The sequence below is a fragment of the Dendrobates tinctorius genome, unplaced genomic scaffold, assembly GCF_039654945.1.
Source record: "Dendrobates tinctorius isolate UK_male_01 unplaced genomic scaffold, ASM3965494v1 ptg000011l, whole genome shotgun sequence".
Lineage (NCBI taxonomy): Eukaryota > Metazoa > Chordata > Amphibia > Anura > Dendrobatidae > Dendrobates > Dendrobates tinctorius.
The window spans coordinates 8,173,209-8,187,738 of NW_027361679.1; the positions used below are offsets into that span (position 1 = coordinate 8,173,209).

The 14,530-nt window shown below is 47.7% G+C and overlaps 1 protein-coding gene across 2 annotated transcripts in view; it reads right to left on the reverse strand.

The window, feature by feature from the left end:
• Positions 1–14,530, reverse strand: part of METAP1 (methionyl aminopeptidase 1) — a 73,992-nt gene that overhangs the window by 14,991 nt on the left and 44,471 nt on the right. Inside the window, exons 6-8 of one of the 2 annotated variants that reach the window (XM_073589713.1) lie at positions 14,364–14,447; positions 508–646; positions 215–346 (exon numbers count right to left, since the gene is read on the reverse strand). In XM_073589713.1, coding sequence (XP_073445814.1) covers positions 215–346; positions 508–646; positions 14,364–14,447 — 355 coding nt within the window. Of the gene's footprint in view, positions 1–214; positions 347–507; positions 647–4,339; positions 7,142–14,363; positions 14,448–14,530 lie in introns of those variants that run through there. The other variant, XR_012234821.1, reaches the window with a different exon arrangement.

Below are 14,530 nucleotides of genomic sequence, written 5' to 3' on the forward strand. Positions count from 1 at the left end.
ATCAAGGAGGAGTGAGAATTAGCTTTATAAGAACACCCGAGCAGTGGTTCCCATCATTCTTTTTGCAAACTAGTATACAGCAGCTTATGATTTTCCTCCGGTGTGCCAGACTGACTCTCTGCAATTTCCAAGCTATAAGTTTCTCCACATGTTCCATGGCCCCCAGTGGTAATACCAGTATAAGAAATACACACTCCTACATTTAGTGCATCACCTTCATCAATTGCTTGCATTAGGCACTCAAAAGTTGTCTGAACAAGTCGCTTTGCTCCCTCTTCAACTTCTCCAACATAAAAGGTTTCATTGAGATCTCCATGGTATCCATTATGATAAACGGTAATGTCCACTAAAAATAAAAAAATAGACTTTCTGTAGGTTAACATACTTATGTCGTAGAGTTAGCTAGAGATGTAAGCAATGACATTAGGATCCCAGGGAAATCAAATATCCACTTGAGCAACTTTTAATCCATTAACAGTTAAGCGAAAGTATAATGCTATTGCCCACCATTCACAATATCGCCATCTTGCAGTGGTCTCCGGTCTGGAATCCCATGGCAGATCACTTCATTCACCGATGTACAACACGACTTTGGGAAGTTGTAATAGTTCAGTGGAGATGGGTAGCAGTTTCTAGAAATACAGGCCTGTAACACACACACTTCTGTAAAGGGAGCTTTAAAAGACAGGTAGAATTGTACAAGGCTACAAAGAAATTTCTGTCATTTTTGGTTTCATTTGTTAGATACAAGTCTTTAGAAGAGTGTTTTTAATGCTTATAAACTTAGATTTTTTATAAGCCTCTCTGAGGGTGGGGGGGTGGCCATATTGGAGACATCCTTCCCATGTGGTCTATATAGAAAGTACTGACAGGAGTGCACCCTTTATGGCAACATCAAATGGGAGTTAGCTGACAGAGGTGTCCTGTAGGTGATGAAATCACAGGAGAGATGCATACATAGTGCGCCATTCAGCAAAGCTTTTCTGACAAATTTCTGGTGAAAAAAAAAAAAAAGCTTTGAAAAGTTGCATTTTTTTACATTACCACAAGTTCGCTCCGACAATGTGGGCGCATTTTCATCAGATTTCACCTACAGGCACTAGCTCTAACTTGCAACCTACTGGCAGTTGGTGGGAGGAGAAAAGCTGCAGTGATCTCTACCATGCACAGCACATAAAGGGATTCCTGCTCTTCATTCCTTTTTTATCATACAGAGATAAGATGCAGCAACATGGAGAACATTATAAAGCGGAGCTGAGCTGTCTTGATCCGAATCAAGCTCTGATGTGAAGTAAAACACTTGTTAAAAAGCATGCATGATATTTCTGTATCCCTTTGTCCTCCATCTCTTCCCTCTCTATAGAGGATAATGAAGCAGTGCCATATGACACTAGCTGCCTCTAGAGCAAGATATAATCTGAGCATTTTTTTTCTTCCAGAGTGAACGACAAATTCATGAGGCAAAGTGGAGAGAAGTAGGGTCTGATAAGAGGGGAAGAAAGCCAATGTCTCTGATAAAATGTTACTAAGTTGTGTATATTTGCCTGTACTACTGTTTAATGCAAAATATGTTGACAGCACAGCTATATTTTAAGTTTAAAACTAACAGAAGGAAATATCCCACCAGGCTCATGCTACCCTGAGACCAGAATGATATAGGGGAAGAGACACGGATTCCAGTGATGCATCACTTAAGAGACCATTTGCAGTAATTTTGATGGAATTACCATTTTATTTCCTGTGGATAAAACCATTATTTTATAAAAACTGCAGCAAGCAACCAAGAAAGTGATACAGTGCTGGAAAATGTTCTCGGTCCCAACATTATGCAGATTTCAAATTAGCTGGAAAACACCTGGTGACAGGTTCCCTATGAAGTGAACCTGTCACCAGGTTTGTCCCATACGAGATACAGCCATCACCTTTCGGCGCTCATACAAAACATACTAATATGTTGTGTATATGCCTTCAATTTGGCCTGCAAGAAAAGATAAACACCTTTTACTATACTCACCTGGGGGTGGTCCGGTCTGAGGGGCGTCTCTGGTCCTGGTCCTCCTTTTTCTTTCGATGCTGTCCTGTGCTTCGTATGGATGACGAGTGCTACATCATCCACACAGTGTTCCCCGCCATCGTGGTCCTGCGGACTTCTCTGCCATGGCTAGGGTAAAGTACTGTAGAGCGCATGCACCGTGGCTGTTTGACCTTTCCCGGCGCCTGCACACTGCTGTACTTTGCTCTGCCCTCAACAGATCATAGAAGTACACCTGCGCAGGAGTGAGATGCCAGGGAGATTGTGTGGATGACATAGGACTCGCAATCCACACGAAGCACACAGAAGGAGGGCGGCATCAAAAGAAGAAGAGAGGCGTCGGACCAAGACCAGGGACATCCATTGCACCAGACCGCCCTCCAGGGGAGTATAATACACTTTTTTGTTGCAGTCCAGATCAAGGGCATATACACAGCATATTAGTATGCTGTATATTGGTGCTGAAAGGTGGTGGCCGTATCTTATATGGGGCAAACTTGGTGACAGGTTCCCTTTAACCTTTGCTTTAGAGAAAATACCATTTACCCCATATCACCATATACCCAGAAAAAAAAAAAACGTGGTCCACAACATATGATGATATCCTAACAGATACAAGCAAATTGTTTCACCCGAGTCAGTAATCCACATAGTCAACACACCTTCTATCCTTGAGAAGTGTACTAAGCAATGTGTGAAATGAAAGGGAATGCAAAGCACTGATCTGCATAGTGACTTTAGGTAGTTATTGTGCACTCCTGTAAATGTACTAATAAGTATTATGCGGCACTAATCCTAAATTCTGCCATTCAGTTTTTTGCTCTACACGTTTGGTGTTTAAGAAGAGCGGTCATCTCATGACATGCCCGCTTTATTAAAGTTTTTGCATTCTTCATGGAAACATTTCTAAAACATAATTTCATGAAAAGAAAAAAAAAATTAATTAGTTTATTAGATTAATTAGTTGACATTTTAATTATTTCCGCTCATCTTGTGTCAGGGGCAATCAGAAGGTTTTTCATAGTAGCTGCCATCACATTAATAAACACGGAGCAGGATGTATAAGTAGAGGAAGCTTTCCTGCTTACCTATGTGGAGAGGTCTGTATATCACAGCAGAAAGAACTCTGCTAAAGCACAGGCAGCTCGCTCACAAAGTAAAAGGAGAGGGCACAAAACCAGATGAACGCTGGGGGAGATGATGTATAACAGTGTATAAGAGAAGCAGTACTGATAAGACAGCTGTGTCTCCTCCTGTCCATCTTATCACCTCATAACCTAGCTGCCTGCGCTTCAGCCAAGATGGTGTCTCAACTTTGACACACACACACACCATAGCTAATGGCCTTTGCTTTCTCTACTCTCACATCCAGTCTTGTTTAGGTCAACTAATGTGATGGCAGCCATTTTGAAAAGCCTCACCATTTCCTCCTAGACAAGAGAAGCGGAAGTAAACAAAAATTTTCATTTGTTAATAAATCAATATATCAAAAAATACATTTCTTTATGCCCCATAGAAGTTCGTTAAACCTCTGCTTATTTCGTTCCCAATAGTCTGCCTACAAATTTCTCAATAAACTGACAACTGGGTGTTGCCAATATCCTGATTCAATAGTGTCAGATTGGGACACACCTCAAAGAAAAATGAAATGACCGCTACTTAAATAATAATAAAAAAAAAAAAAAAATACAAACTCCTGCCAATTTTAATAAAAATTCTTGCGCAGTGAGGCTATGCACCCACGTAGCGTTTTTCTAGTGTTTTTTTCCTGAGCAGAAATGCATGCCCTTGCCAGGGAAAATGTATGCGCTCTTTGACACGTTTTTGACACGATTGTCAAGCGTGTTGACATGTGTTTTCCTATGCGTTTTTGCAATTACAGTGTATGTATGCGGAATCGCACAATCAGGCTGTGTGCCCACGATGCGATTTTTAAGCGTTTTTGCCGCGATTTTCGGCGTGAAAACGTTTAAAAATCGTGTACAGAATGCACATGCATTCCTATGGCATTCCGCACATGCTGTGCTAATGCTGCGCTTTTTTCCGCAGCGGAAACGCATCGCGGAAAAAAATCGCAGCATGATCATTCTTTTGTGCGGAATTGCAAAGAATTGCCGCGATTCCGCACCCATAGGAATGCATGAGAATCGCTTACTTCCCGCATGTGGCTATGCCCACCATGCGGGAAGTTAAGCGTCTCATGTGCGGTTGGTACCCACGGTGTGGAGGAGAGGAGACTGTCCTCCAGGCCCTGGGTACCATACCCCTATAAAAAAAAGAAAACAAATAAAAAACCGGATTACTTACCGGTAATACTCTTTTGTAGAGTCCACGACAGCACCCACTGAGAGAGGGGATCCGCCCCCGGAACAGGAAACCTACAGAGAGATAAATGGGGCGGTCCCCCTCGCTCCCTCAGTTTGTGTTACCGAGAACAACGGAGGAACCGCCATACATGTTTTAGTCAAACTGTTTGGGCGATTCATCTATCTTACCCCTATGCAGTTTTAAGCTTACTAAGTTTAATCACATATCTAACTTAAATCATAATCTCCACCACCAAGGAGACCCATGTGTGAAAAAATTCTTACGGGAGGGAAGTGAGCGGGTGCTGTCGTGGACTCTACAAAAGAGTATTACCGGTAAGTAATCCGGTTTTTCCTCTTCGCCACGACAGCACCCACTGAGAGATTTCCAGAGATAATCACTTGGGCGGGCACACCCTTACATATTTGTTCAATTGGGACGTTCGCCCTCTCGGCCCAGGAGGATGATATGGCTCTAGAAGAGTGCGCCTTAATCCCCAGTGGAGGGTCTTCTCCTTTTGTCAGATACGCCATTGTGATCGCATCTCTAATCCATCTGGATATCGTGCCTGATGTAACTGCAGACCCCTTCCTGCTGCCCTGGAAGGAGACAAAAAGAGACCTACTCTGCCTCCAGGGACTGGTCCTATCTAGATAGGCTAGCACGGCTCTCTTCACATCTAAGGTGTGATATTTCTCCTCGTCCTGTGTTGACAGGTTCTCATAGAATGAAGGTAGGCATATCTCTTGAGATCTATGAAATTTAGTTGCCCGTTTGGGCAGGTAGGACGGGTCCGTCTTTAAAATCAGACTGTCTCGTGTTGTTAACAGGAACGGTGGGTCTACTGATAAAGCGTGAAGATCACCCACTCTCCTGGCCGATTCTAAGGCCACCAGCATAGCCGTTTTCAATGAGAGGCACTTTACTGATGCTGAGCTTATGGGCTCAAACGGTGCCTGAGTGAAGGCATCCAAAACTAGAGTAAGGTTCCACGCTGGTAGTCGAGGCACATGCACCGGTTCTGCTCGTTGACAGGCCGAGATAAACCGAGTCACCCATCTATTTGCTGCCACGTTATAGTTAAACAGGGCTCCTAGGGCTGACACGTGGACCTTAAGAGTGCTTACTGAGAGTCTAAGCTCTCGGCCTCTTTGTAGAAACTCTAGAATGGCCGTAATGGGTACTTCACCAGCTAGTTTTGTTGGGTGAAAGGCCAGGAACATCCTCCACACCTTAGCATATATTTTTGTCGTGGACTCCTTCCTGCTTTGTAGCAGGGTATTGATTAGGTTCTTTGAGAAACCCTTCTGCCTCAGTAGCTCCCTTTCAAATTCCAGGCCGCTAGGTGCAGGGCTTTGGCCTGTGGATGGTAGCAGGGTCCCTGCGAGAGAAGATTCTGGTGCAGCGGCAGGATCCACAGGTCGGTTACCGACATGGCTCTCAGCCATGAAAACCACGGTCTTTTTGGCCAAAACGGGGCTATCAAGATGACCCTCGCCCTCTCCTGTCTTATTTTCCTGACTACTGTTGGTAGTAGCACCATCGGAGGAAAGACATAGGCTAGTTGGAATGCCCAGGGTGCTTGGAGGGCATCTAGAATATCTGGGTTGTCCGACCTGTAGAGAGAAGCAAACCTTTTTACGCGCCTGTTGGCTCTGGTTGCGAATAGGTCTATCTCCGGTCTGCCCCATTCTGACGCTATCATTTCGAAGACGTCTCTGCTGAGGACCCACTCTCCCTGGTATAGGGCCTGGCGACTGAGATAGTCTGCTCGGGAGTTGTCCACTCCTCTTATATGGAGCGCTGACAAGGAGAGAAGATGGACCTCGGCCATCTCCAGAATCTTTCCCGCGATAGACATCAGTGGCATTGACCGCGTGCCTCCTTGCCGGTTTATATAGGCCACTGCGGTGGTATTGTCTGTCTGGATCTTTACGTGGGCGCCTCTTAACTGCGGGAGGAAGTGAGATATCGCGTAAAAAAATCGCTGTTAGCTCCTTTACATTAGAGGAGGCCTCTATTTCATTCTCACGCCACCAGCCTTGTACCATGTGCTCCTCTAGGTGGGCTCCCCAACCTAAGGGGCTGGCATCCGTGGTGAGTATCTTGGAGGGAGTCACCCACCACTGTACTCCCTTCGATAGATTGGAAGGAATTAACCACCATTTTAGGGATTCAACCACCTCGGGCGATAGGGACATCTTCCCTTCCAGCCGCCCCTGCAGTCTATCTCCTGCAGAATAGCCCACTGTAGTTCTCTACCGGGTTGCCTCTCCTGGAGCGCTGGGTCACCGCAAATGAAAATGCGGCCGGCGACACCGCGCGTCTGCGCCCCCCCTCCACGCCTTCTCCTGCCGCAGGTATGACTCCCAGCAGCGCCGCTCAGCACACACCGCACAAGCCCTTCTGCCACTCTGGGGGGGGGGGGCGCGCGGCCTCAGTACGCCCGATGGCGTTTGTAACGCGTCTACCCCCTCGGGGGGGAAGTATAGCCATGCCCCCAGTGAGCTTTGGCACCACTTTCGCCTCCAGCCTCACCTGCATTACACCAGCTCGGGGGGGGGGAATACACCTCTCCGCCCGACGCTGCCTCCGGTCCTGGGGCCCCTGCTGCTCATATTCTGCACGCAGGCGGCTACCAGACCAGGCATCCTCTTCTGCGGGTTCCTTTCCAGGAACAGGAAACCAAACTGAGGGAGCGAGGGGGACCGCCCCATTTATCTCTCTGTAGGTTTCCTGTTCCGGGGGCGGATCCCCTCTCTCAGTGGGTGCTGTCGTGGCGAAGAGGGAAAAAATCGGGGTATATTTAACTTCCGACGTCCCGCGCTGCATTCCCGGCCTAAGCGTTCCCAGTAATGCCTTGCGGCAAGGTCCTGTGATGACTTGGACTCGCGAGATCGCTATAGTAACGCGAGACCAACGTCATCACAGGTCTCGCAAGGCATTACTGGGTACGCTGTGGCCCGGGATGGCAGCGCGGGACGTCGGAAGGTAAATATACCCCGATTTTTTTTTTTTTCTATCATTTTATCTTTTACTATTGATGCCGCATAGGCGGCCTCAATAGTAAAAGCTGCTCACACTTGTCAAACACTATGTTTGACGAGTGTGACCAACCTGTCAATCACTTTCCAAGCGATGCTTCAAATCGCTTGGAAAGTGCTTGAGAAAATCTCGGCAAAATCGCGATGAAATCGCGCGGAAAAAAACGCGCGATTTCTGGGAAGGAGTCCGGTTTTTAGTGTGCGTTTTAACACGCAACGTGGGCACATAGCCTTAATGAACATGCTGCGTTTTTTTCCGCTAAGCGTTTCAGCAGCGGAAAAAAAACGCACCATTAGCACAACATGTGCATTTTCCATTCTATTACATTAGATGCTTTTCTTAAGCGTTTCCGCAGCAGAAACGCTTGTCTAAAAGCGCTGCGGAAACGCTTAAAAAATGCAACGTGGGCACACAGCCTAACAGTTCACCTTTAAAAGAAACCTGTCAACCCCCCCAAGGCGGTTTTAAGTAAAAGAGCCACCTTGTGCAGCACTAATGCTGCATTCTGTCAAGGTGGCTCTGTTACTTAGCTTCCGTTCCACCGCAGAAACACCAAGGTTACTTACCGGTAGCCGGTTTTTCCGGAGCCCATGACGGCACACGAGAGAGGGGATCCGCCCAGTCAGGACAGGATCCCTACTGAAGATAAAAGGGGCGGCACTTCTCCCTCGCTTCAGTTGGTTTACAGAGCATGAGAGTCCCCCTGGGTTAATACAAATGGTAAAACTATCACCACATTATATCTAACTAAAAAAAGCACCCAAACTATAGTGCACACCAAAGGAGTGAAAAGGGGGGGGGGGGGGGGAAATATACAGGTGCAGTCATGGGCTCCGGAAAAACCGGCTACCGGTAAGTAACCTTGGTGTTTTCCCGTCTCCCATGATGGCACACATGAGAGACTTGTAGAATAAGACACCTTAGGGAGGGACCACCGCTTGCAGCACCCTTCTACCAAATGTTAGGTCATTAGAGGAAGATAGATCAAGTTGGTAGTGTTTAAAAAAGGTTGAAGGTGAGGACCAAGTAGCAGCTTTACAAATTTGTTCAATCGATACCTCAGCCTTCTCTGCCCAGGAGGTAGCCACGGCTCTGGTGGAGTGAGCCTTGATGCCTTCTGGAACCGGAGCACCACTTGCAGAGTAGGATAACATAATGGCCTCCCTGATCCATCTGGCAATGGTACTCTTAGCTACCCCATACCCTTTTCTACTACCCTGAAAGGCTACAAAAAGGGACTGATCTTTCCTCCACTGACTAGTTATTGACATATACTGTAATATGGCTCTCCTTACATCTAATGTATGGAACTTTTGCTCCCCAGGGTTTCTAGGATTATTACAGAAAGATGGCAAGGAGATTTCCTGAGTCCTATGAAACTTTTGGACTACCTTGGGGAGGTAGGCCAGGTCTTAGAACCACTCGGTCATCCAAGATCTGCTTATATGGAGGGCATATAGACAGAGCTTGTAGGTCGCTCCCTCTCCGGGCTGATGTTAAGGCTACCAGTAACAGTTTTAAGTGTGAGTAGCTTTGATGATAGCTCTAGTAATGGTTCAAAGGGATCTTTAGTTAAGGCCTCTAAGACTAGGTTGAGGTCCCAGGGTGGTATCTTTGGGATAATGACCGGCCTTGACCTGCCACAGGATCTTATGAACCGGGACACCCACCTATTGGCTGCTAGGTTGCAGTTATATAGGGCCCCCAAAGTTGAGACTTGGACCTTGAGTATGTTAGTGGCTAACCCAAGTTGCAGCCCCGACTGTAGGAATTCTAGGATAGGCCCCACTGGAGCTACATCCCCCAAAAGGTTCCCCCAGGAAGTCTAGGAACTTTTTCCACGTTCTACCGTAGATTTGGGATGTTATAGGTTTCCTACTTTTCAACAGCGTGGAGACTAACCCTGGAGAGAATCTCTGGTGACGCAGTAGCGCCCTCTCAAATTCCAGGCTGCTAGATGGAAGCCCTTCACTTGAGAGTGGACCACTGGTCCCTGGGAAAGCAGGTCTGGAATCTTCGGTAATATCCATGGATCTGTCACTGACAGAACCAAGGCTTCCTCGGCCAAAATGGAGCTATAAAGAATTATTCTCGCTCGATCCTCCTTGATTTTCCTGACCACTACTGGGATCATTGTTATCGGGGGAAATGCATAGGCCATGATGAACTTCCAGGGTATTTGTAGGGCATCTACTGCGAAGGGGTTTTCCCTTGGATTCAGTGAGCAGAACTTCCTGACCTTTCTGTTGCGTGCGGTAGCGAACAAGTCTATTTCTGGTTTGCCCCAGGCCTGAACTATTTTTGTTGGAAGACTTGGGGGTTTAGGGACCATTCCCCTTGTCTTAGGTGCCTGCGACTCAGGAAGTCTGCCTGTGTATTTCCTACCCCCTTTATATGCAGTGCTGTGATGGATAACAGATGATGTTCTGCTAGCTGGAAGAGTAGATTCGATATTTGCATGAGGCCCCGAGATCTCGTTCCTCCTTGATGATTGATGTAGGCTACTACTGCCTGATTGTCCGTCATGACTCGGGTGTGGCGACCCCGAAGCAAGGGAAGGAAATGTTTCACGGCTTTTTCGACTGCCCATAGTTCTTTTACATTTGAACCCTTAACCTTTTCTAGCGAGGACCAGGTCGCCTGTATTGAGTGGGATCTCAGGTGTGCTCCCCATCCTGTGGCACTCGCGTCGGTTGTAATAATGTCCTCGACTGGTTTTTGCCACGGAACACCGGCTGTTAGATTCTTTTCTACAGTCCACCAGAGCAGGGAATCTCTTACAGCCAAGGAGAGACATAGTTTGCCCTCTAAATGCCCTTTTAATTGTTTCTGTGCTGACAACTTCCCACTGTAGTTGTCTTAAGTGGTACTGCGCCCACGCTACCGCGGGCATGCATGTCAACGAGCCTAAAAGGGACATTGCGTTCCTCAGTATCATAGCTGGCTTTTGTATCGCTGTGCGAGCTAGGCCCCTTATCTTGGTCACTTTGTTCTCTGGCAGGAGGCAGCGTTGTCGCTCGGAGTCCAATATTAACCCCAGGAAGGATTGTTCTTTTACTGGTGTTAATCTTGACTTGGGGATGTTTACTATCCATCCTAGTCCTACTAAAGTTGATATCACTTCCTTCACTTGGTATGTGCAGTGGGTGTCCGACCTCCCTATTACAAGAAAGTCGTCTAGGTATGGGACGATCACTATGTCCCAGGAACGAAGAAAAGACATTATTTCGGCAATCACTTTGGTTTGGTGAACACTCTGGGGGCTGTAGACAAGCCAAACTGAAGGGCTGCGTATTGGTAGTGTTTCACCTGTCCTTGGACAGAGCGCTACTCAAGTATTTTTGATACTCCCGATGAATTGGGATGTGATAGTAGGCATCTTTTAAGTCTATCACTGCCATGAGTGCTCGAACAGGATCTTTGTGGCCGGATTGATTGACTCCATTTTGAAGGAGCAATTGTCTACCCACTGATTGAGTCTTCTTAGGTTGACTATGGTTCTCCAAGAGCCGTCTGGTTTTTGTATTAAGAAGAGGGGGGAGTAGAACCCCCTTCCTTCTTCTTGAACTGGGACTTCCTGTAGGACTTGTTTTTGAACTAGACCCAAGACTTCTGTCTCCAGGGCTAGCTGTTGCTCTTGGGCTCTCTTTCGGGGTGTCATTACAAAGGTATGCCTGGGAGGACGGATGAATTTTATTTTTAAACCGTCCTTGATTATGTTTAGGACCCATGTACTGGGGGAGAATTTGCCCAGGCGGGAAGGAAGAGAGAAAGCCTTCCCCCTACCTCCGGCCTGCTGTCATTGGGAAGATTTTTTGGAGGAAGTGGAGGGCCCTTTGAACATATAGTCCGATCCTCTCCTTTCTTTAAAGTCCCAGTTTTTCCCTATCTCCCGGGGGACGACCCCTGTTAAATCTCCTCCTCCGAAAGGGCTGCTTTTTAGGTTCTCCCGGAAATCAGGGAAAGCCTTTATTCCTATCCCCCGCATGTTCCAAAATTTCTTCTAGTTTCCGAAGAGGAATTGGCCATCACATGGAATGGAACATAATCTATATTTTGATGGCAAATCTCCAGGACACCCTTTAAGCCACAGGGCTCGTCTTGCCGCATTTGACAGGCTTGCTGCTCTAGCTGTCAATCTTGCGGAATCTGCAGAGGAATACGCTAGGAAAGCCGCTGCTCCGTGTACGATTAGACAGAATTTCGTCCCTAGGAACTCTATCCTTGATCTGGTCCTTTATTTGTTGTAGCCAAACCATGAGGGCACGAGCAGTACAAGTACCAGCAATTGCTGGTTTTAATCCACCTGCCGAAGCTTCCCAGATATGCTTTAGGAAACGGTCCGCTTTTTTATCCAGCGGGTCTTTCAGAGTCCTCTAATGGTAGAGATACCTTTTTTGAGGATTTGGCTACGGCCCCATCAATTTTTGGGACTTTTCCCCAGGTTTCTGAATCCTTTTGCTCAAACGGGTACCTCCTTTTTGATGTAGAAGGTAAGCCCCCCGACCTCAGGTTTTTTCCATTCCCTGTCAATTAGGGATCTTATCTTATCATTTACAGGGAAGGTACGTTTTTTCCTTTCCTCTAGTCCTCCAAACATCACATCCTCCAATGATTTAGGAGTTTTTTCCTCCTTAAGGCCCATTGTAGCCCTGATAGCTTTGACCAGCTTTTCCACGTCCTCTGTTGGGAAACACGGACGCCCGCCTATATCGCTGTCCGAGGAGGATTCTGAGGACTGAGTAGAGGAAGAGGAGGTGGAGGGGGGATAAGGATCTTTCCCGCCCCTTCTGCCCTGGCGAGGCCTCTGAATCAGAATCCCTTCTACGGCTTCTTTTACCCTTCTTTTTAAGGGCTGCCTTTAGGGAACCTTTCACTTCCTCTTGTATTATAGCCTTAAGGCTAGTCACCAAATCAGGGGTTTCCTCCTGTATAGTTCTGTTTATACAGTCAGCGCAGAGATCTTTCTGCCACTGATCTGCCAGCGGGTGTTTGCATAGGGCGCATTCTCTATTCTTGGTTTTGCTGCTAGCCTTCCTCGACCCCTAGTAATCAAACAGAGAAAATGGAACCCCGTTACCATAAGGGTGACATTCACGTAGATCACTCACCACCGCTGTCAATCAGGGGTACCGATCTCGGAGGTTCCTCAGATGCACTCGTGACGTTTCTTCTGGACGTCTCAGAGTCATGCTGGTCGCGTCTATGACTGCCACTCCCACCACTCGAGCGGCTGCTCCTGGTATGCTGGCGGCTCGGCCTGGCATCTGGCGAGAGCTCTTGCTGCTGCCGTCGCTGCTGCTGCTCATCTTACCCCACTTCCATTTTGAAGCCTTGGGCATGAGTGCATCTTCTGTGGTCATCCCCCTTATGTAAGGGGGATCCACTGCACTCTCCGCCTCCTCCGGTTACCCCTACAGCCACTCCCCCCCCCCCCCCCCCCCCTGCCGCCGGGATCTTCTTTTGCCAGCCGGTGTTTTTTCCTATGGGCGCCGTCATCTTGGATTCCGGCGCTGCCTCCCGACGTCACGCGGGCACGCCCCTTCCCAGCGTGCCCTCCGTGCGACGTCAGAGGGTTGAGACCCGGAAGCGGGCACGACCCGGAAGCGGCCGCTCCTCCTCGATGTGGCAGGGGGGAGAGGGCGGCGCGGGGCAGCCACGGCAGAGCCCCAGGACCCCAGCCGTGCTGCTTCTGCGCCCGCTCGGACGCTGAGCCCCCGGGGGAACCGCGGATGGCGCTTCCCCCTCCCGACGCACAGCGCCCAGGACCCCTCCCCGCCGGCACGAGAGAGGGGCAGGTACGTGTTTCTTCAGTACACAGGTCCCTGTCAGGACAGGAAACCCAACTAAAGCGAGGGAGAGGTACCGCCCCTTTTATCTTCAGTAGGGTTCTTGTCCTGACTGGGCGGATCCCCTCTCTCATGTGTGCCGTCATGGGAGACAGGAAAATAATAGTTTATAAAATTGTTCAAAAACACAATCTCGGGCATGCACATTGGTTATCTGCGGCTCTCGTGCCCAAGATTCCCAGCCACGGGATCTGTGGCCACGCGATATGAAGGCCAGGATGTGGTCTGAGAGCACAGGCACGTCAGGCAGCGCTAACTGCGCATGCCCACGAAACTATAGTACAGCGCAGGCGCCAGCATTTCAAAAGAAAACGGAAGAGGCGGCGCCAAATACGAAATGACTGATGGATGCGAGGCGTCTGTCAGAGGGGGAAAGACCTGCCCCCTGTCAAATTTCAGGTATTTTTGAACAATTTTATAAACGATTATTTCTGCGGTGGAACGGAAGCTAAGTAACAGAGCCACCTTGACAGAATGCAGCATTAGTGCTGCACAAGGTGGCTCTTTTACTTAAAAACGCCTGGGGGGGGGGGGGGGGGGTGTCCGGTTCCCTTTAACTCTTTCCCCGACAGGTTGTCACACATTGCAACAAGTTTACAGAAAATGTGGCGGGATCTTTGGCGTTTCTTTACCGGTGATTCTAAAGTCTAAATTCTTCACCATAAATTTTTATATTTCTCATTTACTTAAAACAATAACATTCCTATGCTATTTAGAAAATGTATTTTCAATACAGATCTTCATTAGGCACCAAACATTGCTCTACATTTTTGTATTTGCGTTACTAAAAGCGATCTCTGACAAGTGATCGGACAAAGACGGGGTAGTTGTACCGCTATCCATATTTTATGTGCATAGGTAACAATGCTCCACAGTGTAGCGCACCCTTTTCTGCCTGGCGAAATGGCAGCCATGGCATCCAAGCAGGACAAAACATTCAATGTAGTATGCTTCTAAGTCATTAGGAAATAAAGCCTAGGCTTAATCATTGGGAGGGAGAATATTATATCTACTTATTAGTGTTATAGTGCCTTATAGAATGGCAACTACAAATAAGAAGGGGCAAGTGACAAGTGGTTTGCCGAAGAGAAAAAGGGGCAAAGAAAGTAGATTACATAAAAGGTGCTTACCAAATGTACTGCATGGTCTATCTCTTCAGTAGTGACTCCAGCCCTCACCATCATTGCAGCCACATCCAGGACTTCTCTAGCCAGCTATAAAGTGAAAAAGGTTGGAGTATTATTTGGTGGGCAGAAATCAGACATTACACATTAACCCCTTCGCACCCGAGCCCGTT